General features: G+C 36.9%; 1 protein-coding gene across 1 annotated transcript in view; it reads left to right on the forward strand.

Moving 5' to 3' along the window:
* LOC126297986 (serine/threonine-protein kinase PLK1-like) overlaps positions 1-20,158 on the forward strand; it is a 253,877-nt gene extending 233,719 nt beyond the window's left edge. Inside the window, exons 4-12 of the mRNA XM_049989299.1 lie at positions 7,659-7,775; positions 8,299-8,510; positions 9,858-9,953; positions 15,196-15,468; positions 15,594-15,885; positions 16,028-16,247; positions 16,856-17,006; positions 17,085-17,328; positions 18,440-20,158. Of these exons, the coding sequence (XP_049845256.1) occupies positions 7,659-7,775; positions 8,299-8,510; positions 9,858-9,953; positions 15,196-15,468; positions 15,594-15,885; positions 16,028-16,247; positions 16,856-17,006; positions 17,085-17,328; positions 18,440-18,649 (1,815 nt within the window). The 3' untranslated portion in view covers positions 18,650-20,158. The remainder of the gene's footprint in view (positions 1-7,658; positions 7,776-8,298; positions 8,511-9,857; positions 9,954-15,195; positions 15,469-15,593; positions 15,886-16,027; positions 16,248-16,855; positions 17,007-17,084; positions 17,329-18,439) is intronic.
* The last annotated feature ends 1,082 nt before the right edge of the window (positions 20,159-21,240 follow it).

Below are 21,240 nucleotides of genomic sequence, written 5' to 3' on the forward strand. Positions count from 1 at the left end.
CTTGGGAGTCATTTCTTTTATGGTGAGATTCTGGTGTAGCGGCAGTGGCGTTGTGTGCAATTATTCAGTGCCATGCCCCTTTCCTTTCGGGGATTCTTCTAAATTTTGTGGTAAAAAAAACCCTCGAACTGGCCATGAAGATCCTTCGGTACCGACCGGCCGCCGTGTCACCCACAGTCAATAGTCGTCACTGGATGCGGATATGGAGGGGCACGTGGTCAGCACACCGCTCTCCCGGCCGTATGTCAGTTTACGAGACCGGAGCCGCTACTTGTCAATCAAGTTAGCTCCTCAGTTTGCCTCACCTCGCAAGAGCTGAGTGCACCCCGCTTGCCAACGGCGCTCGGCATACCGGATGGTCTGCTAACCAAGCCCGAACGCTCGTAACTTCAGTGATCTGAAGGCAACATGTGTTCCCACTGCGGCAAAGCCACTGGCTTTTGTGGTGATAGTACCCTCAATTAATAACGTCTATATCGACTGTGGTATGGTGTGACCATCACATCACAGAATTTGTCTAGTTTGTGGACAGCAAAATTTGGCTTTACTCCATATCTCTAGTGGGCTACATTAAAGTTAATTTGGTTCTGTCAGTCCACCTGCTTAGCTGGATGGTAACGTTCTCCCCCCCCCCCCCCCACGCAAGTGGGTCCGGGTTCGATTACTGACCGGTTTGGGTGTAGTCTTATCATCATTTCATCCTCATCACTGGCGATCAAGTCGCCCAATGTGGCGTCGACTGAAATAAGACTTGCACTTGGCGGCCGCACTTCCCGTGATGGGGCATCCCGGCCGACGATGCCATACGCTCATTATTATTATTATTATTATTATTATTATTATTATTATTATTATTATTATTATTATTATTCTAATTTTTTTGTCAGTCGTATCACCCTGGTTTTGTGTCGCTTATAGGGTCAACAAAGCTGTCATGACTTTTTCACTGCCAGGGAAGTAGAGGGATATCAACACGATATTAAAACCCCTTGCTATTCTTCTTTCCCCATGCGCCACCCTCCCATTCTTTCGCCTTTCTCCTACATTTTTTCTATCCCTTCTTCTTATTCCTCTGTCTTTCTTCGTTTCTAGACCACTTCATTTTCGTTCAAATGTTATAATGAAGTAGTTCTATGTGGTATTGGGTTTCGTAACTGTGCGATAAACTATTTATAAAACAAGAAAAAATCTTTATTAATGCACTGTGGATGAAATAATAATAATAATAATAATAATAATAATAATAATATGGAAGACAGGTGGGTTCAAATGGCTCTGAGCACCATGGGACTTAACTTCTGAGGTCATCAGTCGCCTAGAACTTAGAACTAATTAAACCTAACTAACCTAAGGACATCACACACATCCATCCCTGAGGAAGGATTTGAACTTGCGACCGTAGCGGTCGCTCGGCTCCAGACTGTAGCGCCTAGAACCGCACGGCCACTGAGGCCGGCAAGACAGGTGGGAGACAAGGAGATGGACTCTATCCTATTCTGTTCATGTTCACCGCCGTCCTAGACAAGTTACAGGACATTGTGAAAAAGGACTCAAGAAATGTGGGTTTTGGAAGCCAACCCTACTGGGCTTCCGGAAAAACAACCTCTACAGTTAACATCATAGCTTGTGTTTGCGGACGACCTGGACGAAGAGACTGCCATCATACAGCTCGAGGTACTTGAAGAATATGCAGAAAAAGTAGGATTAACAAATCTCATTCGAGAAAAGTGAATTCTTATGTTCAAAGACAGAAATCTCAGGCCTGAAAACAAAATACGGTAAAATCAACAGGGTGCTGTACTTTAAATAACTTAGAAAACTCAACGAACCTATGGACGTTGAAAAAAAAAAATCGGCTCCAAAAAGTAGAAAAAAAGCATTGGTGTTTGTTCAAAGCCTCTATGGCAAAAAATCCATCGGCACTACAACACAGCCACAAAATCAAAAGTCCTCTACACAAGCGAAACTTATCAGAAAACATAAACTTGAAGAAATAAAAAAGAAGAGGAAAAGACCATTAGAAAAATTATAGGAGCACAACATACCTACGATGATTATAGGCTACAATCAGTCAAAACAACAGACAAGTTTTCAAACATCGAAATTGACATTAAGAAAAGGTGGATGAAATTCTTTGGACTTCTCAACAGACTACCAGAAAAGAGATTGACAAAAATTATAATAGACTGTGTAATATCACATAAGAACTCAACACCTTGACTGAACGAAGGTCGAAAGGACCTTAATAACGGATACATAAGATCAATTGGCATTTTTTTTTACACACACACACACACACACACACACACACACACACACACTGTAGATAATTGGGAAGATGCACAAGAGCAACCGAAATAAAAACAGTATAGACAAAAATGGTCTGGAGAACATAAACAAGTCTTCTTGGAAAGAATGTAAGCCTATTGGAACAACAAGAAGCACAAAGAAAAGTCGAGTTACTTGCTTAACATAATCCATTTATTGGGCGAATTTGTAGCAGCAGCAGCAGCAACTACTTAATTTTTTTTTTTTTTTTCAAAAGCTTATAAAATAGGCTGGAAGGCCAACTGGGTCAGCAATCTGGAGAATACCGAGGAGGGATTAGAAAAGGATGTTGCTCTGTGGAAATTTTTTTAAATCTGAAATCGGTAATCAAGTGTAACAGAATAAGATCCAAAAGCGTTTATATGACATTTGTACATTTAAAAAATGAATAAGATTCAAGTGTTTCGAGCTGACAAGTTGGTTGCAGTCACAAAAGACACAATTAAATATTCAAAATTAAATTATTAGGTGAAAACCTTGAAGGCTTTAGAGTTCAAAACACATGTAAGACAGGGAGGTGAATTTTCCCCACTGCTGTTCAATTGTGTACTAGAAAAGGTAATCAGGGACTTACGGAAAAGAACAAGAGAAAGAGGAATTTGAAAAAAAAAAAATACAACTGAGAGAAGGGGGTTAAACAGAGTTTTGGTTGTTTGGCTTTTGCAGACGATCTCATCATCTTAGCTGAATCAGTAGAAGGTGCAACAAAGCAGATAAATCCTCTACAGAAAACAGCTTCAAAAGCAGTCCTATGTACATCTTTTGAAAAAACAGAGTATATGACAGATGCGAAGGAGGCAGTGAAATACATGGAAACTGATAAGGAAGAATAAAAGAAGACTACAAAATTTAAATTATAGGTGACATAATACAACTAAGTACTTTTAACTTATCAAGAACAAGGAGAAATTGATGACTTTTCAATTAACAAAAAACTTATATAACAAGAAATATATTTCCATAAATGCAAAACTTCAGCACAACACCACTGTTATTAAACCAGAATTCGTCTGTTTAAATACATATATACAATTAAGTGAAATAGAAAAGAGGAAAAGAAAAATAACCAAGGAGGTTTTGGGACCAATATATGACAGTGGGAAACAGAAATTAAGCAGTTGTGAAGAAGTTTATGAAAAAATAAACAATATCTGACACAATGAAGAAGAGAAGAATTGTACTGTAAGGACACCTAAAAGGGCTACATGAAAAGGATAACAAAAGGTATTTTTAAATCAAAGAAGTTAAACAGGACCTGAAAGAAATGGAGGTGATGGAGGAAGAAATAGGAGCAGGAGAAAAATTCAGACTAAGAGTAAAAAGTTTAAAGGGTTTCCAGGGGAAAACAAAAAGGACAGGTACAATATGGACAGAGAGAGAATAAGAAAAGAATATAAAATGACTGGACAGAAAGAAAGGAGAAAAGAAAGAAGACCAAAGTAATTTCATGTGATCCTTCTGATGAAACAATTCCAACATCTATGTTCTTGAAAAGAATTGAAATTTTCTGCCATAGTTCCTAAATAAGGTACACTTGCATAGGCACCTCATAGTGCATAAAATCTGTGGTGTAACCCCACATTTCCTGGAGTGCATTGATAATTTTAGATGTCACACTATCTGTGCACATAATGGGAATCTGAGTGAGAGTTTGTGGCTGGCTATTAGATAGTAAAAAATGAATTAGCAAGCCACCCTATAGCACACTAAATTCCCCCTCATATCTGTTTTGAAGGTGTCCTGATGCAATATGAAACCTGAAAATTCTATTCTCAGTGCCGTTTAAAATAGAGGGATGTACATATTTCTAACCTAAGAGATTTCCTTTAGCTAGTATAAAAAGAACAGGTAGTTAAAATGTAACTCAGATTGGTTCAGCACAAGCACCTTTTGTATTAGGAGTCCAGTGCCTCATTATTAAACTTGGTGGTGAGGGGGGACATCTTTGCAATTGAGTTGTTGGAAGATGTTCTCTCATGATTGTGTTGATGGTTATGTGTTACCATTAGTTTATTTTGTTCAAGTTTCCCAATGACTTGTGGCCCTGCATCTTGAAAATGAGGAGTGTGTCTTTAGATGGTGTACATGATCTTATAAGGTATCTCTTTGTCTACTGTGTCAACTTCTTCAATCCTCTGGATTCCCACATATACTCCTATTCAACAGAGAAGGAAAGAGTATCTTGGATGTCCTAGCCAATTCCCTTTGGGCTGTGTGAAGTGACACAGTGAGCAAGACATTGGATGTGTATTTGACAGAATGGCAGTCTAAATTCCCCCTCCAGGAATCCAGATTTAGGTTTTTTGATGTTTCCTTAAACTAAGACAAAGAGCAATGTTCAGTTCTTGCCCCCATTCTTTCTGAACCCGAGTAGTGCTCAGTCTCTAATGATTGCATTGTTGATGGAACTTAGGTTTGGATCTTCCTTCCATTTTCTCTGCTCATCTCCACTTCTTCTTCAATCAATCCTCATGCAACCCAGTACCGTCTGGATTGCATGCACTTTTACACAAGTCTTTATTAGTCTGGGAGGGGAATACTAAAGGCACAACCATGAGAAACTACTAAATATCAATAACCAAGCCTTTTTTTACACCCATTGTTGTAAATATTAACCACAGTGATTGTCTAAAGTAGGATACAAGACTTAAACACCTGGGCCTCACCAACAAAGAGAAGAAAACTTGCTCAAACCCTTTGATGGAATATTCAAATATCGAACAGATAGGATGGTGAGTTACTGCTTTGCACTGCACAGATTGCTAGCGATCTCCTTGGTCTTCTGTGACTTACTTTCACACTCAACTCTCAACAGTGCTGAATGTGGTGTAGACTGAAAAAGGGAACTCATTCCGAGAATATGTCATCAACTTTGTGCCCTATTGATGGACAGTGTCAAATACCTCAAGTAGCATGGCCATAGGTCACACAGTCATAGTCTGCATGGGACCAAACAAAGGCATTATAAAAATATGACATGTGCAACTTACTCAGCACCATAGAAGCTATTAAATGTCCTATAAACATTGGAGCCTGAGCATAAAGTGGGGCATTCATGACTCCTGTGTAGACGAGGCACATTTTAATCAAGGAAAGGAACAGGTTGAAAATATTTTTAATAATCATTTTATAAATGTAGTGGAAAATATAGGCACTAGCTGCTCACCAGATAGGGCAGAACTCTATATGAAAGAGGCATTCCCGGTGCAAACAAATGAAATTGAAATCCTACCCACCTCACCGTCTGAAATTAAGAAAATAATAAATTCACTTAAAAATAAAAACTCACATGGAACTGATGGTATCTCCAATAGAATACTAAAATCTTGTCCACACCTGATAAGTCGAGTTCTTAGCCACATATGTAATAGCTCATTGAATCAGGGAATATTTCCTGACAGATTGAAATACGCCATAGTTAAACCCTTGTATAAAAAAGGTGACAAGACAGACGTCAACAATTATCGTCCTATTTCACTTCTGACATCCTTCTCAAAAGTGTTTGAAAAAGTAATGTACTCAAGAGTAACTTTACACATCAGTGGGAATAACGTTTTAACAAAATGTCAGTTCGGTTTTCAGAAAGGTGTTTCAACAGATAGTGCTATACATGCTTTCACTGATCAAATTTTAAATGCTCTGGATAGTAGAACATCACCAATTGGGGTTTTCTGTGATCTCTCTAAGGCTTTTGATTGGGTGGATCATGAAATCCTCTTAGATAAGCTGAAGTACTATGGAATGAATGGTTCAGTACACAGATGGTTCACTTCATATTTAACTGGTAGAATGCAGAAGGTTGAAACAGTAAACCCACATAGTACACAAAGGGCATCAGATTATTCAGACTGGGGATGTATCAAGAATGGGGTACCACAGGGTTCTGTCTTGGGCCTTTATTGTTTTTAATATATGTTAATGACTTGCCTAATTATATTCATGAAGATGCAAACTTGGTTCTCTTTGCAGATGACACAAGTATTCTAATCAAGCCTAAAAAGCAAGAATCAGCTGAGGAAAATGCAAATAATGTTTTTCAAAGAGTTATTAGGTGGTTTTACGCAAATGGACTTTCATTGAACTTTGAAAACACACTGTACATACAGTTCAGTATAGGGAAAGGCATAACACCGGAAATAGAGTGTGGGGGAAAATCTTTAGCTAAAGTAGATTGTTCAAAATTTCTGGCTGTCTCTATTGATCAGAATTTAAACTGGAAGACACACATTGACAATTTACTGAAACGATTGAGCTCAGCTACCTATGCTATTAGTGTCATTGCAAATTTTGGAGACAAGCACATCAGTAAGTTAGCTTACCATGCAAATTTTCATTCGTTGCTTTCTTACGGAATCATCTTTTGGGGCAATTCATCACTAAGAAAGAACGTATTTATTGCACAAAAACGTGTTATCAGAATAATGTCTGGGGCTCATCCAAGATCATCTTGTAGACAATTATTTAAAGAATTAGCGATATTGCCAGTAGCTTCACAATATATATACAGCCTAATGAAATTTGTTGTTAGTAACCCAGATCACTTCAGAATTGATAGCACAGTCCACAGCTACAATACTAGGAGACAGGGTGACCTTCACTACCGTTCATTTAATTTGACATTGGCACAAAAGGGGGTGAATTATACTGCCACAAAGATTTTTGGTCACTTGCCAAACAATATCAAAAGTCTGACAGACAACCAATCGGCATTCAAAAGTAAGTTAAGGGAATTCCTGAATGACAACTCCTCCTACTCCATAGATGAATTTTTAGACATAGGCTAAAGAAATACAGTAAGTATTAACAATTGTACCGTATATAAGACTAACAAAGATTATTTGGGATAAATGAATCTTTTGTACTTTGACACGTTCCACATCATTATGAAAGAATCGTGTTCATGATCCATGGAACAAGTAATATAACTAACTAACTAACAAGCTAACATTAGAAGTGGATAGGCCATTTGCAAGTCATCAATGAGATTTTATTCCAAAGCAGTATGTACCAGTTACTACTTTTCTTGGAATTAATAGATTCTAGGAAAGTTTTTATGTTGATCAACATTAAGGAAAACAGCTTTGAGTCAACTGATATTAGTATTCTGAAAAATATATACATGAATGCTACAGTTTAATTAGATCTAATCATGATAGTATGAAATTCAGAATTGGAAGATGATTTGTGTGTACACAACCCTCTCATCACTGTTCAACAGAGCTCTATTTCAGTGTAGAATTAACTGTAAAATCAACTGTACAATGATTAAATGATTAACTGAATATGAGAGAGTATTATCTGACTAAGAATGTTTGTTAACTTTGTTCTAGATCGCACGAGAGATTTTTATACATAGAGGTCTGGTGCACAAACATGTTGTTCGGCTGCATCATTTCTTTGAGGATGCTCTCAATGCATATATAATTCTGGAGAACTGTCCCCGAAAGGTGAGGCTACATTGAAACTAGTAATCAACAAATACATCCAGAAACAGAATTCTGAGAAACATAAATTAAGATAGTAGCTACATCAGTGTACTGAGAGAACATGTCCCATTGAATTTTATTGCAGAACATCAGGGATGATTGTCCTATGTAATACAATTATGTTTTCTTGAAATATAACTCTTACTAGTAACATTTTTAATGGCAAGGATTTCACAACAGTAAAATGTACACCTAATTTATGACCCTTTAGAAAATGATAATGTGGATAATTTTTGTCATTTTATGATAAGATATCCCATTGTAGATAACTTTTCTACGCAGTTTATATCAATGGGATTCATGTAAAAAGCATGCATGTTGGAGCACTTGATATTGTGCTACAATTATATTCTAGATGAAGATGTAGTTTACTCCTCAAGAATATTATATTTTAAAATTTTTGAATTAGAATAAATTAATTATTTGCTGTAGTTGATTAATAGTACACTTGAAACATTATTAAAATGTGTTTCCAACTTTTCAGTCACTGGTGCATGTCCTGAAACACAGGTGGACAATCACAGAGCCAGAAGTTCGATATTACTTAAGTCAGCTTGTGTCTGGTGTTCAGTACATTCACAGTCAGAATGTAATCCACAGAGACCTGAAACCTGGTAACATGTTCCTTAGTGAAAGTATGGTGGTGAAGTTAGGTGACTTTGGACTTGCTATGCAAATTGATGGTGACAAAAGAGTGTAAGTTATTTGTAAAAGGCTGCATATTTTAAGGCATTTTACAAATAAATATAATAAGAAAATTTTATATTTTTAATGTTTCCTTAATTTTATATCATTGTGTCTTCATTGACTATGCTGAAACAAAAATTTTCAAAATGGTAGAGGGCTGCAATAAGTCATTGTTTCTATTCTAGCTTTATCAAGCATATCTAGATTTCAGCTAGTAACTAGCTATTATCATTGCAGTATTTCGGAGTTGTTATCCATGTGCGAGTACATCTACATCTGTTGTTCGGGCTCTCAGTTCATTAAAGATGTTCTTTAATGGACTGTAACAGAGCCTGAACAACATGTGTAGACATCCTAGGGCATGTATAACAACTCTGAAATACTGCACTGATAATGGCTAGTTACTACTCAAAATCTGGATCTGCTTTAATGAAGCTAGAATGGAAACAATGACTTATTGCTGCTTTCTACCATTTCAAAGTCGTATCAGAGCCATGGAGTGCATTATACATTACCAAGGGAAGGTAATTTGATGAAGCAAAATTCACGACAATGCTGCTTTCTCAGTAAACTAGTTTTTGTCAGTGGTTCCCAAACTTCCAAACACTGAGAATCCTGTTAGTTGAGTGAAACACCTTGTTTAATTTGAAAAAAAAAGAAAAAGAAAAAACCTGAAAACACTTGTGTTATTCAGAGATTAATTCAATTTTAAATTGTTACTAATAACACACAAATCATAGTAAACTTTAAAAATAATGTTCGTATTGTCAAAATGGGTTAATGGTATTTAGCAGTGAACTTATTCGCATGGAACATCAGTGTTACACAGAACACAGTTTGAGAAACACTGATCTTACATGTACCTATTCGATTTCTGCAATTTTTCTGCCATATACCTCTTTGTCAATAAGGAGGTCATTATCATATTGTACAAATAACAGTAAGCAACAATTAATTCTTTGTAGATGTATCTCCCTCCAGCTTGACTCTTTTATGTGAAATAATTTCTGTTGATGCGGAGAATCATTATTACAGAAAGATCAGAAGGCTAAGATCGCTATCTGACAATGTTTGATGCTGCCACACTGGAGATCACTCTTGATTAGTTTTCATATTTTGTGATTCCAAGATAAAATTAGAGAAATACTGATATTTAAATATGTAGATGCCAATACTTTATTGTACTCCAAGACTGCAAGAACACTTAAGTCGGTGTCCAATTTTGTATCAGTTGCTTGTTAAATATTTCTTCAGTAAACTGTTGTACTTGTTGAGGATTCAGATGTTTTTACTTTCCACATAAATTTAGTGATAATGAGTGAAACAATCATTTTCATACTTGTCTTCCTTTTTCAGCTCTATATGTGGCACCCCAAATTATATCGCTCCAGAAGTTCTGAACAAGCTCAGCTATAGCTTTGAAGCTGATGTGTGGGCTATAGGCTGCATAATGTGAGTACTAGTTTGGTTCATGTGAATTACCAAATTGTGTGTAGATGTAAAGTTTAAAAAGTGGACTGCATCGTGCATGAGCAGCAGCAGTAGTTTATTGCTAGTAATGGTATTGCCTGACACATGCTAAACTAAAATGGGCATAACAGTTATTTGGAGCCATTCCAATTTTCCTCCTCCCCTAACAACTGGGTAGAGTGAAGTAAACAGGTGTCCACAAGAGAGGTTGCTCGCACATACAGAGTTCATTCATTGCAGAAGTATCCATATTTCTAGAAATAATTATCATATATCACTAAACCACATTTTTACCCTTATTCAGGCACTGTTGGAGGATGCTGTTGGCAACATTATAGTCTTAGCAATGACTATATGACAAGTTTGGTTGTCGTGCTGTACATGGGTTAGTGGGGTTCTTTGTCGGCGCATTTCATCATTGTGGCATGGCCTCTCTCCATGAAAATAAGCATAGGGCCATCAAACTGATCCTGACGGCTTGGATGATCTCCTCACACCTTCCCAGCGAGAGGTGGTCATTTTGGCCAGGTTGCAGATTGGGCGTTGCCTAGCTGATAATGCTTGAGCAGTTGCTCGTGTCCTTAGTTTTATTACATTGATGGACTTTGTAAATACTTTCTGTTGTTGCCCCCCTTGCATTTTTCTACGCTATTGGTGCACTGATGTTTATGACTGGACGCTAATAACCTTAGTAGTTGTGCGCCATAAACAAACAAACAAAAACAAAACAAAAAAAAACTGTAAATGGGAAATTGTGCTGTTTACTTTGGCTAGACACGGGCAGGTACCTTGTCAGAACAGTACCGAAATAAAGTGCCCTAAAATTTTGTCTCACGTTCTTGTGCAGAACTTTGTCTTGAAGAAAAGGATTGTCAAGCACTGAAATGTAAGGAGTCAGTCAACAATTTAAGCACCTCTTGTACCTCAACAGTGCTACAAACAGAGCTGAAGAATACCTGACTGACGTGTTACCAGTTTCAGTAACTGCTCATCTTCCTGCTGCTCCATCAACAAATTGTCTTAGATGACCCTATGTGTGATATTCTAGAAAACACATAGTAAGGGAATGTGCTGGCCATGAACTTCTCATCCATCCATCCGTCCATCTATCCGTCATCTTAAATCCTATATAGAATCACTAATCAGCTAGAGTAGTTCTATCCAACTAGACGATGATGAGTTTACAGTCTGCATGGTTATCAGCCCCTCTATTCACAGAAAAACATGCATAAAGATATGAAATGAGAAAAGGAGATCTGTCAGCTCTAGGATCTTTGAACATGCCATTGTGGCTGAAAAGTGTATGAGACAGTAGCTTTAGGGAGACAGTTAAGAGATAAAATCCAGTCAGCTAGAACTGCAGTTGGTCACTTGTTGACTTGGCAGGTGTGGCACCAGAAGACAGCAAAAAGAGAGATGAATTCTTAAATAGTGTGTTCAAGAAGTCCTTAACAGAGGAGGACTGTACAAACATACTGCATTCAACCATTGCATAAACTGTGTATTCCGTATATAGATTATGTATGGAGTACATAGTAATGGGCTTACCTAGGATAGACAAGCAACTAAAAAGATTTGAAAACAAATAAGCTGCCAGGTTGAGACCGAATTCCAACTCAGGGTTATAGTGGGTACTCTTTTTGCATTGTTCCCTCATTATGGACTCATAGGCTACCATGACTCTCAACAACCTGAGAGAAATCGAAGGAATCACCAAGGCATGGAATACTTCACTCCAGACCTCTCAGAAAGGTGCCATCATACTGTGCCGACTGCGTATCAGCCGCACGAGACTTACCCCCTTATGCGTCAAGAGAGCACACCTCAATGGACTGTGGTAGTCATTTCACGATTGTCCATATTCTCAAAATATGTGACCTGCTGATTGATCTGAGATAAGCAGTCAACCTGTTTACCTCACTAACTCTGATACTTTTGGACAGTGAGTTAGCAGCTACTAAAGTCGTACATTTCATGAGAGAAAGCAGATTTTACAACAAAGCTGACTGAACCTCTATGTTTGGTGTCTGGTGGTTGGGGGAGTACCAGCTCTTGCTGGGCATGTGCTCGGAATGCCCTTGGGCTACTTTCTCTCTCCGCACTTTTGTGCATTTTTAAGCTTTTATGTATGTATTTCATTTACCTTACCTATTTAAGATAATTATTTCTCTCTAGTCCTTATGCTGTGCATGTTCTCACTGCACTTTAGTTCTACAAACTATGATGACCCTTCTTGGCGTCCCTTTTGGTGACCAACTACAGTTCTAGCTGACTGGATTTTCTCTCTTTTTAACTGTCTCCCTAAAGCTACTGTCTCATACACTTTTCAGCCACAATAACATGTTCAAAGATCCTGAAGCTGACAGTTCTCCTTTTCTCATTTCATATCTTTATGCATGTTTTTCTGTGAATAGAGGGACTGATAACCATGCAAACTGTGAACTCGTCATCATCTAGTTGGTGTGATGAATGGCAGTTGTTCTTAATGTCAAAATATATGAGTTATTGCAGTAGAAAAGGAAAAACAATCCCATAATGTTTGAATACAGTGTTAGTACTGTGCTGCTTTGATGCTTGACACAGTCAAGTCATTTAAATATCTAGGCACAATGCTGCAAAGTGATTTGAAATGGAATGAGCATGTAAGGGCGATAGTGGGTAAGGTGAAGGGTCAGTTCTGACTTACTGGGAAAATTTTAGGAAATAATAGCTCATCTACAAAAGAATGAGTCACACTAGGGTTCTGTGTGTGGTCTCCTGAGTACTATTAGTGTGTGGAATCCCTGCCTGATAGAATTAAAGGAAAACGTATAAGAAATTCAGAGGCATGTTGCTAGATTTATTATGGTAAATTTGATCAATGTGAATGTTATGCAAATGCTCCATGAACTCAAATGGGAATCACTGGAGAGAAGAAGAAATTCTTTTCATGAAGAAGTACTGAACTTCAGAGAACCGGCATTTGCAACAGACTTCAGAAAGATACTTCCGCCACCAACATATGTCTCGAGTAAGGACTTGGAATACAAGACAAGAAACAGAAATCAGGCTTGTAAGGATGAGTATTGACAGTAGTTTCCTCCTTGCTCAATTTGCGAGTGGAACAAGAATGGAAATGATTTGTAGTGTTGAAAGGTTACCCCCCCCCCCCCCCCCAATGTACCATATGGTAGCTTGCAGAGTATATATGGAAAGGTAGATACAGTGGATTGTCATTTTGTGAATAATTTGTCAGCAAAAGTTGTCCCACGATTTGTTGATGGCAGGTGAAAGACCCTGCACATGTCGCTGACAATATGGTTGCATGTACTACCATGAGGTGCCATCCATTTGGTGCTACGAGATTCACATGTTACAGTATCATGTTCTGTGCTTCCATCTGGACAAGCTTGTAGCGTTAGGTTCCTGTCTCAGCTGTGTGACGACAGATATTAATAAAAGTTGGATGACTCAATTATCTCCTGCCCGGAACCACATTTAGATGCAAATTTACAGTGTCCATTACCATTTGCGTGGCCATACATAAAAATCGTACCTGCTTGCTCATGGTTAAATGGAACATTGATAAGGTAACTCATGATGACTACACAAGTGAGATGTAGAAGCAGGACTAATCTCAAATGTGTGCAAATGTAAAATATAAACTTCTCTATATGAGCACTGTGCCACTGAAGTTACAACAGCTCCAGCAAATTGACTTGTCTCAGTACCATCACCTACTTATCTAACAAAATAAATTTCAATTAGTGGATCAGTTGTTTGGATTATACCTGGATCAAATTTTCTCACTATCATCACTTAATTATCTAACAAAATAAATTTTAGTTAGTGCATATAAAGATCAAATGGGATTATACCATGAACAATTTGATTTTAAACTTATTGTAACTAAAACAATGAATGACTTTCAGTGGATGTCTATTTGAACTTCTGTTTCAATATGAGGACTATGCCTCCAAAGTTTGTAGAAGGGGTTCTGAAACAGACAGTAGAGGGTATTTAAGTTCAATAATCACTTCCAAAGTATATTTTATGCTTCACTTCTTATTTTTACTGATGTCCATAACAGTTACCTCCATTGTTCTGATATATTTCTGATTCAGGATTTTTAAAATTTAGTGCAAACATGACATTGGAAAAGATACTTTATGAATATTTTATTACTTCATTTCCTAATTCCACCATTTAGTCAGGTACTTGGTGGATTTAACCACTTGAGGAACTGATTTCAGATCATTAAATTCCAAAGGTGACATAGTATATGTTCTCACAGGTTTGTGATTGCCAGGTGAAAGACCCTATACCACTTAAAGGTGGTATAGTCTATTCCTGCACATAATAGTGGCATGTCATAAGAAGTGGATATTGTGGTGGCTGTCACTCTCCTTCACAACACATACTAAAGAAATTCATCCAAGGCAGTATTATGATAATTGATTGGTGGTATGCACTGTTGTTGTTGTTCATTATTTGTAGATTGTGGAAAGGAAAGATGTTGGGTAGTGTTGCAGTTAACAAAAATGTATCTAACAAGTTACTTCAGATTAGAACATGTAGTTTCCTTGAAAATGTCAGTAGTATCTTAATAACTTGTAAGAGATGTGTTCAACATTGTACAACACCAAATGCCGATGATACCTCTGTAAATGAATGAAATACTACATACTTCAAAATACTGAGGCAATCTTAGTTACTACAGTGATAGCAGATATTTAATTTTGATAACTCCTGTTTTCTTTATTGCTTTGTTACCGTTGGTTATTCTTATATGCTGCTCAGTTCAGCTATTTTGATGTCCATGAAATTACACACATGGATCTGGAGTTACATGCTATTGAATTTAAAGTTACTCTGTAGCCTTCCATTTTGATATGAAGCAAATTGTCAGATGCAGCATTTTGACAACAGAAATACAGGAGCTCATTTGCCACATTAGCTGATGTCCCACTAGATTTGAAAATATGTTCCACAATATAGAACGAGAGGTAAATGGTGCTTTGGTTGTCAACAACTGCTTGTCAAGCAGCATGTCATAAAATTCATCACCACTAGATTAAAAGTATCATGCTTAGAAGAAATCATCCGTTTGTTAATATTACTTCACCAGTAGTAACATATAATGTTTTAGTGTACTGTCAGAAGCATGCTGAAAGGCAAATTTCATTTCTCCATGTTGTTTTAAGATGGATCAGATTATTCTTTGCATTGTAATTGTGTGTTACAGGTTTGCTATGCTAGTTGGGCAGCCTCCCTTTGAAACAGCAACACTGAAAGACACATATGCAAGGATTGTAAGTAACAAGTACACACTTCCACCATGTGTATCAGAAACTGCGTGTTCCTTGATAAGAGTGTTGCTGCAGCCACTTCCAGAGGATCGTCCAAAACTGGAGGACATATGTAAACATGAATTCTTTACAAGTGGTTATACTCCAGAAACATTGTCTCCATCTTGCTGTTACACGGTTCCAAACTTTCCCAATGTAGTAACTGACAGGTAACAAGCAAATTATTTGTTTTTGAGAACTAATTTGTAACAATACAACAACAACAACAACAATAATAATCATTAAACTTGAAAACCTTAAAGAAAGCCATACCTTAACAAGTGACTTTTTCCAGGTCAACAGTCCAGTTGCAACCTAGAATTGCTAATCCCAAACATGTGGAAGATCAACACACAAAAGATAGACTTAAAAACCAGACACACAGAGTTGCACAACAGTTCAAGCCCAGAGCTCCAAACCCAACATTGCAAGAGGAGCCACAATTAAAGGCCAGAGTCAATGGGCTATTGCCAAAGGAAGACAAAGGACTAAACTTTTCGCAGAGAAGTGAACCAAAGCCTCCAATGAAGAAAAAATCTATGCTTAAACTACAGTCAGCACCAAAGAGTCCTGACCTAAGTGAAAAAGTAAGGAACTAATTTATACTATTTTTAAATGGACAAGTGCTAAAATGTATGCAACACACTATGGGCAGTTACATTATTTTGTCTATTCTGATTCTAACAGTGCTTAATGAGTGTAATGTTCTATGTTTGCATTCACTGACAGAAAGAAAAATCTGTAACAAGAGAAAGTGGATCAAGTGTGGGCTGCATGCCAACTCCAAGCCGTAAGGAACTACGTGCAGCTTCATCTCTGAAACAAATGATTAGCAGTGTGCTTTGTCCTGATAAGCTAAGTCTGTGCCGTAAGCGTGTGTGTAATGCTGTTACCCTCTATAGATTTCTTACTGAATGTTTCAACAGTATGCCAACAGATGGTGGAAAAGGTACATATTTCATGTAAATATGTTTAAGAAAAATGTGTATAGCTGTGTAACTTATTTTTATAATTTACTTCAATGCTTAACCCATAAGTCTATAAGACAATTAAATTAAAAATTATTGCTATCATCAGTGACAAATCTATTGGATCTTGGGCCAATCATGTGGTCATAGTAGAAGACCCAAACAAAGTAATTCAACAAAATATATTCACCTGTAATTTGTTTAGTACTAACATCTTAAAGTAGACATGACAGCCTGGAACCAGCACCTAATGTTCAACTGACCCTCAGGAGCAGTAATTTAGATAGATTTGTAACTGAAGGCTACAATAATTTAGCCGGCCGCGGTGGTCTTGCGGTTAAGGCGCTCAGTCCGGAACCGCATGACTGCTATGGTCGCAGGTTCGAATCCTGCCTTGCGCATGAATGTGTGTGATGTCCTTAGGTTAGTTAGGTTTAAGTAGTTCTAAGTTCTAGGGGACTGATGACCACAGATGTTAAGTCCCATCGTGCTCAGAGCCATTACAATAATTTAGGACTAAATTAGTTATAAAGATGCAATAAAACTTGCCACAGGCATGGTATATTAAATTTTTTCTTCTTTTTTACAGCTAATCCTCACCCAGTAAATTGCAGACCTCTCTTTGTATCCAAGTGGATTGATTATTCAAATAAATATGGCTTCGGTTTTCAGTTGTCAGATAAATCTGTTGGTGTGCTTTTTAATGATAGCACACGAATTAGTTTCAATGCTGACAGAAGGTAAAAGGGGTAAAAAGTACTAATGAAAATGTGGCTGTCAGTAAATTCTGTTACTAATAAAAGCTTCCTTCATTGCAGTCGTGTGGAATTTCATGATGCAAATGGGAAAATTACAGCGCATCCAATACATTCTGTGCCAGCTGCACTGCAGGAACGCTTAACTGTTCTGCGTTACTTCAGTCACTACATGGATGAGCATTTAACAGAGGGTGGTGACGGAATGCGTACAACAAGTCGTCGCAGGTTGCCTGTTCCACACATGCGTCGCTGGGTTCGCACAAATGCAGTCATAATAATGGAGCTCTGCAATGGCACTATTCAGGTTTGTGGTAACCATTCACTGCTGAAATTCTTTTCAAATGTGGTTAAGACAATTTTCGTGGTTGAAAAATTAAAAAAGCTTATAAAGATATACCCCCTCAAGCAAGCACGCACGCATGCGCGTGCAAAGAACAATAACTGCTCCCTGAATTTATGGAACATATGCACTATGATTAAATAAGTAATAAATTGCACGACTCTCAAAACAGCTCTTACAATGTTTCTCAGTGTTTTCTGATTAGTTGTTACTACCTGTAAGCCAGACATCCAAATTAACTGCAAGAGATTCTGAATCAATAACGTACCTCTAGATCTCCAAATGTTCTCATCATGCCATTTTTTTCCATGGAAGTTTAGGCTTCCATTGTGACAAAACTGTGTGTAGTTTTTAGCTAGAGGAGTTAGTAATTTATGTTGCAATACATTACTTGTAACATGTCTTTGAATGCTTGTCCATAGTTACTGGGATTTGTGTAAAAATGAATAATTTCTTCTGTGATTATAGCATCAATGCAGGTTACACACAGTAAATAGACAAAAACAATCAAACCAGTGGCACTGGTTCTATTCATTTTACAGTACTATAGTCAGTGAAGAAAGAGCCTTCAGTTGCACTACAGTTGGCGTAGCTGCTTTGTGTGTCTGCCTCAACCAATCACATAACATGCTTTTGCATACATCTCCATAGTAATACTGCAGTGTTGTAGCAGCTCTGCAGGCAACCATTATTTTTCCCTACGACTGCTTGCACTTTGCAGTTGAAAGGTGGCAACAACGCCGAGAACCACTGTTGGGATCTTTCAGCGACTCTGCTGTAAATTATCCCTACACTTAGTGCAAAATAAAATTGGAAGTAGAAACAGATTTGTTAAGTATTTCCCTTTGAAATGTACTAAAACACAGAAAGGTTTTTTTAAGGGGGGGGGGGGGGTGTGCGGCATGTTGTAGGATAGTGAGATGAAGTAACTCATTCAGTTACATTAAAAATCAGACAGAATGTAGGCAAGGAAAGAGCTGAACCACAGTATTGGCGCACATTCCATCTATTTTAATAGAAAGTATCATGATACATATAACATTGCTAAATTAAAAGGATTCATGTATTTTTTCAGATTAATTTCTTCAAGAATCACACAAAACTGATACTGTCAGACTGGAAACAGGGGCTGCTTGTAACATACATCAACAGTGAACGCCAGAGTGTGTCATACTGGCTGCATGAAATTGAACTTGTTGGTTGTGACAGTGACATTCTCGACAGACTGAAGATAGCAGCAGCAATTTTGCGAGAATTTGCTGAACTTGATGGAGAGGTTGTGTAACTGTTTAATGTTAACAAATGTAGTTTCTGTGATTATGTGAGATTTAAAAACTGTTATGAGCACTTTTACATTATTGATGTTGATTGATTTTTACTACATAATAAATAAGCTGTTGTACTTGTGTGTGTGACAGTGGTGGAGTGAAAGAGGGAGAAGAGTGTAAATTTTTTGCAAAATAGTTTTCCTTTCAGTAGTTTCTCGTTTGTTTGAAGTATAAGCTACTGATGTAAAGGAAAGAAAGATGAATGATCTGCATTTCAACAATTTTCAGTATAATTATGCTGATAGTAAAATATTATATTTTTTAATTATGTTGAACTTTGTTTTCAACAAAACTTAAAAAAGAAAGATAAAAAAATTATTGACTGGAAAGAGAGAATTGTGATAAAGGTGAAGATTAATGTAACTTGGAAGTAAAACTTGAAGTAAGTCTACTTTTACACAAAATAGAGCAGTAAAAGTGAGTGTAATTGCTATGTTAATTTTCTGGGAAATAATTACATATGAATATGTACATAATATAGTTCATTTTAGTTTTAAATGAGAAGTTCGTTAAAGTAAATGTCTGTGCTGTTTGGAATTTGAAATATTGCTCATGTTGGTACAAAGTTAACCAATTTATGTATGTGTGTGTTTGTACATAGTATTTAATTATTTGCGATTGACTTTAAATACAAGAAACAGCCAGATATTGGACATTATGTGCCATTCTTTTTTTTATGTTTTGTGTGTGGTGTGCCTGTAAGCTGTAAGAAATATGAAATGCTTAGTGTGTAATACACTCAAGTGGATTTCCTGACTGATTCTTCAGTATGAATAGTAAGAGAAATTGTGTAACTGAAATTTTCAAGAAACAGTATATGTAGTATTCTCTGTGATATTTACCAACTGAAATGTTTTGCTGTAACGTACTATAACTCATATGTAGAATGGTTTTATCTTTCATGAAGATCACATGTCAAATTTGGATCATGAAAATATCTAAATGTTTGGGTGCAATTCTATTGCCCTACTCTGCTTCTAATTTTTGTTGTTTTACTCATTATTTTTGCTTTGGTACATGTTGCTGCTTATGTGCAGTTATCAAACAAATGGATCCATAGAGATATTGCAAATCAGTAAGTTGAAAATGATTTACTCAGTCTTTGATAATACAACTTGTTGCAACACATTCAGCTGCAGCTTTTGTAACTCCATGGATATATATCTTGTGCCAATTTAAAATTTTTATCATTAACAGCCTATATGCACAGCCATGATAGTAAATTACAATTGTACTCTGATTGTATGTAGTAGTTTGAGAAAGGAAAAAAAGTGCTTAACTACAAATAGTTAATTACTGTGTAAAATGAGGTGGACTGGAACTAAAAAGATACATGATAAATAACAGATCCAAACCAAAGATGATTATGATGATGCTGCATTTTGTGTTCAGTTTTAATTGCTGATTGTAAGGTCAGCTAAACAATTTTCTTGGTGCACAGTAAACAATGCAAAATATTTTCTAAACTGAGTGTTTACGTTTTTCTTAACCTTCTGCAAAAACAAATCTATCAACATTTGAATCCAAAATAATTTACATGGATCAGATCCAAACAATAACAGTTTTAATTTTTTTCCCCACTTCACTACACTGAAGAAAAGCTTCTGGCTTTACTCCAGGCTATAAGTGTAAAAAAGTACCATTTCACAATTAAGATTATAAACTCAACACAATACACAAAAATTGCAGTTCACCGATGCCATGCTCCTACTGTTCTTCTAATACTACCCTGCATAAAGTAGTTCATAAAAGACACCTGGTGGGGTAATTCTATGCATTAGTTTTACAGCTTCTGAATTTGTAACAGGTAATGCGACAACACAGAAAACTGATGAGACATTATGGGATCTACTGTTCATGTCATCACAACTTTACCATTCTTAATACATGAAGTTAGTGCTACAAAGTACTACACTTCCTGGTGTAAAAAGTATGTATAGTGTTTTTTTTTTTTTTTGGCAACATTTGTAGAATTTCATCTATAGTACGGACCATAAGAGACACCATTCCTGCATTCCTCAAGTGATAAGGGAGATCTGTGAGAGTTAAATGTGTGTCTGGGTTCATATCGTCATCAATCATCATCTTGGTAGATGTTAGTTCCAAAAGTAACTATTGTAATATCTTTCAGTTCATCACAGGTGTGACGGCTGTTTATAATCATGGGGTTTTGAGATCACATTGCTCAGCCTGTGATATTTTGGATAGCTGTAAAACAATCTACTTGCAAGGAAACTGTCACCTAGGAATTTATGCACAGGTAACATACAGGGTGTTTCAAAAATGACCGGTATATTTGAAACGGCAATACAAACTAAACGAGCAGCGATAGAAATACACCGTTTGTTGCAATATGCTTGGGACAACAGTACATTTTCAGGCAGACAAACTTTCGAAATTACAGTAGTTACAATTGTCAACAACAGATGGCGCTGTGGTCTGGGAAACTCTTTAGTACGATATTTTCCACATATCCACCATGCGTAGCAATAATATGGCGTAGTCTCTGAATGAAATTACCCGAAACCTTTGAGAACGTGTCTGGCGG

Source organism: Schistocerca gregaria, chromosome X (genome assembly GCF_023897955.1).
Source record: "Schistocerca gregaria isolate iqSchGreg1 chromosome X, iqSchGreg1.2, whole genome shotgun sequence".
In the NCBI taxonomy this organism is placed as follows: Eukaryota; Metazoa; Arthropoda; class Insecta; order Orthoptera; family Acrididae; genus Schistocerca; species Schistocerca gregaria.